We start from the raw sequence: 8,407 nt of genomic DNA on the forward strand, positions 1-8,407 counted from the left end.
TGAAATGGTGTGTTTAATCGTATACGAGTATATATACAATTAAATTTAGCGATTTCAACATAATTCTAGGCTTTAGAATTATTTTGTATAACTGAAGTGTCTACTGAGTGTAAGTATTGTGTTTTGATGTGTTTCAAGAAAGTGAAAATCACCTAATGGCAACGAACATGTTGCAGATAGCTGCAAAAGCAAGTATTTCTTTAAATGTCGTAGCATATGTTTGTATTTACGGTCTTTTATTTTCTAAGATAAATATATATTTAATAGCATGTGTAGGATTAAGAATTAAGTTCTTCATCAATCCCCAGTTTCGATATAACTTCTATAGCACAAACGTCATTATTCATTGCTATGATTAATATTATTCTTTCTATTTATTTGTTTTTCAAATTTGTTATTAAATTATCTGATTACACAGTTTTCTGAGACAGATTTTTAAGATGTTCATGTGCAATGAATCAAATCTCTTCTTACATTTTAGTTGTTTAAAAGTACAAAAGGCTAGTACATCTACATCTAATACAAAGGGCTAGAGCTTACTTCCGTAGTTCTTGTCAATTTACTTAATAAAATATGAAGTACGATACGGTATTTTAACTGAAAAAGATAGTATCCTATTAGTTATACAACATTTCGTCAAACAAAGTGTTAGAAACAACCAGGGAAACTAAGATTGATATACAAATATTCAGATCATGTCTTGCCCCCCCACTTTCAACGTCCAAGCGCCGCCACTGGTTTAAAGTCACTCCTTGATAAAATACTGTGTGTACCACTGGTTGCCTATGTTACTAATGATAAAGACATCTTTAATAATTATTCTATGTATTCTATCAATATGTTTGTCATCTCTCTGCATAAAATACATTTATGTGTTTCTCTGTAGTATACAGAACGAATATATTAACATATTCGTGAATTGCACGTATAGAAATGCAACTGTGCAAAATGTATGCAAGGAGTCCTAGATTAGCGAAAATTAAAAAATGAAAGAAAGCTGCTCTTATCAACGATATAGACTAATTTCGTTATTTTACACTTTCACGCGGCGAAACCTCAAGAACAAACTGCAATATAAATAGGAATAGCGAGAAGCAAGTTCCTGTATGGGGTAGTTAAATTATGACAAATTTCATGTAATATGACATTTTTCAGTATACGCAATGATATGGTTGTTGCTAGTAAGAATAATATTCCAATAGCTTTTCTAGATTCATATTTCTAATTATGATTCTGGTACTATTCTATACCAGGGACATATCACTTAAAAGTTTGCTACTCTGTCTGGGGTTCCTCTAGGATCTCATCTGGGTCCTCTGCTATTTCTCCTACTTATTAATGATATTCCGCTTTTTATTGAAATCTCTGAGATTCTCCTATTCGCTGATGATCTTAAATTTTATGCTAGAATTAATTCAACTGAAGACTACAAACATCTATAAGACCTACAGCGAATTCAAATATGGTGCGATGACAACAAATTAGTAATAAATGTATCCAAGTATATCCCATCACCTTTGACTATTCACTGAAAGAAACTAAACTGTATAAACCAGGAACTGTCAAAGATTTAGGCGTTATTTTTGATCCTGAACTAAATTACAATTAACATATAAATATGATAACAAACAGCGAATATAGAAACTTAGGTTTTATTTATAGCATAGGGCAAGACTTCTTCAGTGAGACAACGTTTGCAACACTTTATTTTACATATGTTAGATCAAAGTAAAACATAGTTCTACTATATGAACCCTCAATAATAAAAAATACTCTCAAGAAATAGTAAGCATCCAAACGAAATTCTTGAAAATGCTTTCATACAAAAAACTAGTTATTATCCCAAATATTTTTCATATAATGATCTATAAACAATTTTAATTTTCAAACCCTAGAAAAGAGAAGATGGATGTTGACCTTGTTATTCTTAAACAAGTTATTAAATAATAAGATTGATTGTATGGAGTTGGTCTCGAAAAATATTACTGCGTATTCCCACAAAACCAGAGTAGAGAATATAGGGACATTTTATTGTGCGAAAGGCAGAAGTAATATACATATTATATAAATCCCCTATGTGGAGGCTGTGTAAATTATACAATGACATTGTAAATAAGCTTGATAAAGTGGATGTATTTAGTCTTTCAGAAAGCAGGTTCAGATCATATGTGAAACAAGAAATTTTCTGTAGAAATAATTAAGAAATTTATATGTGTAACATTTACTGTATGTACACAGCACTGTAATTGGGCATTAAGCCTGTTGTGTTGTATATTAAATAAATAAATAAATATTAAACCAGTATATTTTCCAAGCAAAAGTTATTTTGCACAATATTTTTTGTATAGTAGCTACTTTGGCTTGTATTCTTCTTCAGTGTCGACATATAAACACTTGTTTTTTTTTTCAATGCATTATTAGACTTTATAGTTTTTTTGTGTGTGAAATTGTATTCTATATCTTCCCAGATTTACTTTTATAAGTTTCTTCAAATTGGCTGCAAAATATAATTATTTTCTCAACTGTCTATTTCTCTAACTTTCCGAAATAGGATCATTTCTTACAGTGCTTACATTTCTTCTTAACCTGATGGTCGTTAGTCAACAGAAGAAGGATAGTTGCTGAAATTCTTAACTTATAAAAGAAAGGAGAGTATTTTGCTGCTGGCTATTTGAACTATTTCTGATAAGTAGTGCTGAGGATGTCAAATAAAATTGTACTTTATTGAATAAAATTGTAAATAATATTTACACATAAGAATACTGGCACACACATTAAGTAGTAGATCCACGTCTCTTATAGCCTTGCTACTGAAAGATACGCTAAACTCTAATCTAAGATAGGAGCAAGAGTCAAGAAATTAAATTTGTGAGAAGGAAAATTACGATTTCTCTTGCACACTGAGTGAGTTCATTGACTTGAGAAAACTACCCTTAACAATGCTTTGTCGTTAAACGTATGATTCAAAATATAAGATAATTGGCGTCTTTTCCAATTTGTCCTGAAAAAAATCATTGGATGAAAGTTTCCTTTCTAAACTCGGAATATGAATTTCCTACTGTCAAGAGAAAACATATCGAGCTATCTTGTGATTAAACATTCAAAATGCTATTTCCTTTGTTACCGTCACTGGAGTTTTATTTTCAATCTAAGGCTGCTTATCCTGAAATTTCCAAGTGCTGTAAGGAAATTCCGTGTGAAGTAAGTTTTTAACACCACATATAACATTTTCTCATCTCGTGCATATGAAAATAAAAACCAGAAACATTTAAAGTGGAATCATTTCTAGATCTGAAATTATCCGGTTTTGATCTGGACATAGAAAAGTTATCATCTGGAAACTAGCCTCAGCTATCACATAAGGTGAGCATTGAATTCATAATAAGGTGAACAATGCTAATATTTCCAGGAATATTTCATGGTGGAATATGTATTATTAAAATTCTTAAAACTAAATTGGAAGTCAGTGAATTTTCTCTCAAATATTCACAAAGAAAGAAAAATCTAACTCACTAGGAAGCTTACTAAAAGTAAGTGCACTCCTGTGAGACTATAATGTAGCATTTACTCATAACCAGGCACGTAGCCAGGATTTCGTGAAGGGGCGGTCCGTGACATGAAATACTGTCGTCATCACACCAGCGGTCGATCATTCTAAACTATTTCACTGGAATATATATTGGTTCGTTTAGCCAGGATTTCATAACAGGGGAGGGGGGAGGACGTGACATGAAATTCTGAAGGCCCAGGAGATCGATCAATCTAAACTACTTTACTATCAACTTTTATTTTGGTTTCTTAGGACAATAAAATTAGGATATATTGGAAAGTATTTTAATAACAAACTATGAAGAAATCTCGAGTAAAATAATAATAAAAAAACGTGTTGAAAAACATTTTACAATATTTACATCCTTCCTCTGTTCATTCCAGACCAAAAACCAGCCACAGAGGTTTGGGATGGTCATGAATATGTTAGGGGGGCCAAGTCATTAACAATTCTCTTACAAATATCTAAATTGTGTCAATAATTGCATTTTGTGTCGAGGTCAGGAGGAGCCACGAAAAGTTTAGGGCGGCCAGGGCCCCTCTAGCCTCCTCTGGTTGCGGGCCTGGTTCATTCAAATATAACAATTTTCCTTTTATTATGACCTCAACTATTATAAAAAGTACATATTCACTATTATAAAAAGTACATACTCAATAATGTCTTGTAAAATATTTTACAATATCTGCGTTCCTTTCTCTGTTGAATCAAAATTAACAGAACTTTCTTTCCACATAAATTTTTGTTTTTATTATTCCGTCAACTACTGACTGTTCCAAATAACAGGTTAAAGAAGCAGTAGAAAATTGTTTTTGAAATAACATGTTTGATACTGCAAGGATGCGATGACGAAAAATTATGATAAAAAATGTCCACACTGTTACACAACGTCACCATGCTTTCGGAAGCTTGAAATCTCCCTGACTAGTAGGAGAAATTTACAAAATTCCGTAACTTTTTTTATTTTTATTTTATTTATTTTTTTTTTTTTAGAAATTTCAAATTCCCTGCCCACCATGTATTGGTAATTAACAATTTCCACTTTAAAAGACGGAATATACATAGGTTATATAAAAGTTTTTATTTTTTAATTGTTTGTTTCTCCAGTAACAAGTAAAATGATAAGATTCCTGAGCAATAAAAGGAGAACACTAAAAGGAATGGGTCGTAAAATATTCTTTAATTCAAAACATGCTCTGGCCTTCAATTGAAGCACGTCAATATTGTAGTAATTCCACCTAAAAATACCTATAAATTCTGGATTTATTTTAAAATAGAATGTTTTACGATTTAGGTATATGTGCCATGTATTTCTCATGCCTACCTTTTTTCTTCACCTCTTAATACACATCTTTAAATTGCATTAAACTGATAGGCGGCTGGAATTTGTTATATAATCTCAGGAGCGGAAGTATTATTGCTTTTCACATTACACTTACGGTAGTAATTCTAGTTTTTATTTATTTAATTCTGTCCACAAGACCAAAAATTTTCTTTTGATGCGTGTATACTTTACTTAAATTTGACTATAGTTGAAACAACGATAAATAATTTTAAAAATAATATTTTGACTCAGTTTTCTGGAGATTCCAATTACCATGTTGTTTTGTTTTCAATAGCGGAAAATTTACCATAATTTTCTTCAATACAGCTCATTTGAATTATACTATACACAATCTAAAAAATAATGTGATTTACTAAAGCGATCGTGCATACAAAGGACAATTTATTTTAATACAATAACCAATGTAATTATGCATTCTCTTAAGTATTTAAAAGAATCCTTTTATCTTGAATGGCTCAGATACAGAGTTTTGCCCTCGTAATTCGAAAGTGGGATACTGAGAATGTGAAAACTTCTATGATTGAATCCTAAATTGAATGCGTATGTCGGCTATGTAGTTGAGGAATATTCAGAGCTCCTTTAACATAAATGACCTTCATTCTTCAACTTTCATAGTAAAATTTTATCTAACTAGTGGCAATATTGCATTTATTTTATTGCCTATGAAAATTCCCTCCCCTCTCATTCTGGCTATTAGCCAATATTTCTGCCATTGTCATGGATTCCAGTTCATGATCAATATCAAGATTAGATACTTAATTTTCTAAGCTTGAGGAAAACGTACTTAGGGAAATAACCCGATACCATTAGCTATTGCTGCTCGTTTAAGTTTCCGTCGGTAATACCATATCATATGGTATATTTTTGTTAACATCCTTTGTTGCTTCTGCATCTTACGTATACTATGGATTATGAGATTTAAAAAATGTATTCAAAACTATTATAAAGAATTCTGGGAGCCATTTTGTTTGTACCTTCCAGGGTTATACTCGTACTAGTTGAAACATTAATTGTTTGCTCATTTAGTTTCATTATACTCGTAAAACATAACACTTTGAAAACCTAAATAAAGTTAAATTTATTATTATTATTTTTTTCTGACCAGAACAAAATGAATTATTTAATAACTATACGATTTTTGTTACAGTTTCAAGGACCTAACGTCCTCTTCATCAGACATTGAGAAAAGACAGATGACAGCAAATCTTATATCTTCCTCAGCCGTTAGTTAGCATTTTCATTTACATTTTATTAAATCTACTGTAAATATGAGTATTTTAATAATTTTATGAAAGAAAGATATAACTTGATTAGTGAACCGCCTTGCAGACGGCTGCCTGGTGAAAATAGTATTTGTATATTTATCCAAACTGGATTCAAAACATTCTTCATGAACATAGTCAAAGTGGTTCTCAGCCTCCTAGGATTTTTTTGTCTATTTTTCTACTTCTTGTGTATTTCGGATTTAGTTTGCCTACCTTATAAAAGTAGAACACAAGAATATTTATTCTAAATTATTAGTTAGTAAGAAAGAACATCTAGGCAGACGGAGATGACTACGTATATATGTATCTTCCCATACGTGCCTTGGGAACTGTTCATACAATGCGACTTAGTCTTAAAAGTGTTTAGTGCAGTGCGTGATTACACACAACTATCTCTGAAGCACAAGTTTCCTTTTTAAAAATTCGAGGTCAATTATCTTCTGCAGGTGATTATCTGTGGAATCCTCAATGTCATTAGAACAATTACATGTACCGTTTTCTTGAAAAATAGAATGCACATTACCCACCAGGAAGAAAAATCACTATTACAGAAATTGCTAGATATTATATGTAGCTCCATCTCTTAGTTGAAGTGTGAAGTACAAGGGATTTGCTGTCATTCAGGCAAACCTATTTGAAAACCTTTAAACATACATTAAAACAATTAAAACTAGTAGGTGCCAGAGTTACTCTCAAATCAAGTACAGTGAATTTTAAATTATTCTTTATATTTTGGACACGAGAAAGTTGGAAATTTATTAAATGCTTCCAAATGACGGCTAAAGATGTGATGTAAGATGTCACAAAATTTTGGAGCTAAAGAAAGATGTTTATTATCTAAAAGATAGGAAAAATCACATAGAGGTGATCTCAGGCCCCTCTTGTTCGTTTAAGGGTTAAGTCCATTTAGACACACCACTTGACGAAGTAGAGTTTATACAAGTGATTGAAATAGATATGCATATCCACACAATGAATTAACATTATAATGTCTTACAGGTACAGTCTCGGTTCCGGGGAGATTAGAATGGTGATTCTATTATGATGAACCTACCCTTATATGGATAGCTACGAACGTATGGCAACGCATCCTCTTGTTGTAATACACCATCTTTTATTTACAAATTATCTAGTACTTTCATACCATTTCGTGGTCAGGTGGCTAAAGAGCATGTTTTCTGTGTTTTGTCCCAGAACTCCAATGAGGATATTTGTCTTGGATTATAATCCGATTAGTGGTTAGGGGCTCACTTTCTGAACTTTGTTTGTACATAGATACTAGCTTTTGGCATATTTCAATCTCATTCTAGACATACTATTCCTATTATTTTAAATTTACACATTGGGATATAACCAAAAAAATCATGTATAGAGGGTTATGGTATGACTCGCTTTGAAGCAACTTTGAATTTTTAATATTTTTAAAATATTTTTTTTAAGGATTCTGTTCCTGGAGGAGTCCAGATGAGGGTACATGGTTTGTACAGTGCCTTTGTCAAGAGCTTTCGGAAAGGGGAACAGTTCTAGACTTGCTAACACTGATGACTCGAGTATCCCGAAGAGTTGCATTGGATCATGAATCATGCCACAAGCGTAAAGACATGAATGAGAAGAAACAAGTGCCTTCCATTGTTAGTATGCTTACTAGAGACGTTTATTTCTATCCAAAAAATTCTTGATTTTTGTTTTGTGCCTTATTTCAAATATTTAAAATGTTTTGTAAAATTGAAAAAAAAAGTGTTATAGTTCTTTTAAATTAATGTGTTATGTTTACATTGTAGTAATTTAATTTTGTAAGTTTGTACGAATGCGGATATTATTTAAACGTATATTTTGATACGTTAGAACTTTAATAAAGTTTTATTTGTTAACTTTATTGTTAATCATTTGTGATGGTAGTAATCCTTATGATAATACAAGTATTAACAAGCATATTCCCTGTGAAAGTTTCTGATTCTGTCCGCGATGAGGAATATTCTTGAGATTTTACATTAAGAGCCTGACTTAGTTTAAAAAAATACAAAATTTACCATTTTTCTTTTGCTTGTTTTTCATAAGTGAAAGGAGATAATGAGTACAACTTAACGTAATCATAGATAATGTTATTTTACAACAGAAAAATATGAACCTACAATCTTCAGTGTTGTCATCCATAGAAATTACAGTGTTGCCAGAATAAGATTTCCCTCAAAATCTAATTTAAGGCAGCGACTAGACGAACGAACTCAACTGCATTTGATTGCATATCAT

General features: G+C 31.5%; 1 protein-coding gene across 1 annotated transcript in view; it reads left to right on the forward strand.

Moving 5' to 3' along the window:
• Positions 1-7,911, forward strand: part of LOC145667535 (caspase-1-like) — a 47,987-nt gene extending 40,076 nt beyond the window's left edge. The window contains exon 6 of the mRNA XM_081735009.1: positions 7,598-7,911. Coding sequence (XP_081591135.1) covers positions 7,598-7,836 — 239 coding nt within the window. The 3' untranslated portion in view covers positions 7,837-7,911. The remainder of the gene's footprint in view (positions 1-7,597) is intronic.
• The last annotated feature ends 496 nt before the right edge of the window (positions 7,912-8,407 follow it).

The sequence above is a fragment of the Thermobia domestica genome, chromosome 1, assembly GCF_964235325.1.
Source record: "Thermobia domestica chromosome 1, izTheDome1.hap1.1, whole genome shotgun sequence".
Taxonomy (NCBI): Eukaryota; Metazoa; Arthropoda; class Insecta; order Zygentoma; family Lepismatidae; genus Thermobia; species Thermobia domestica.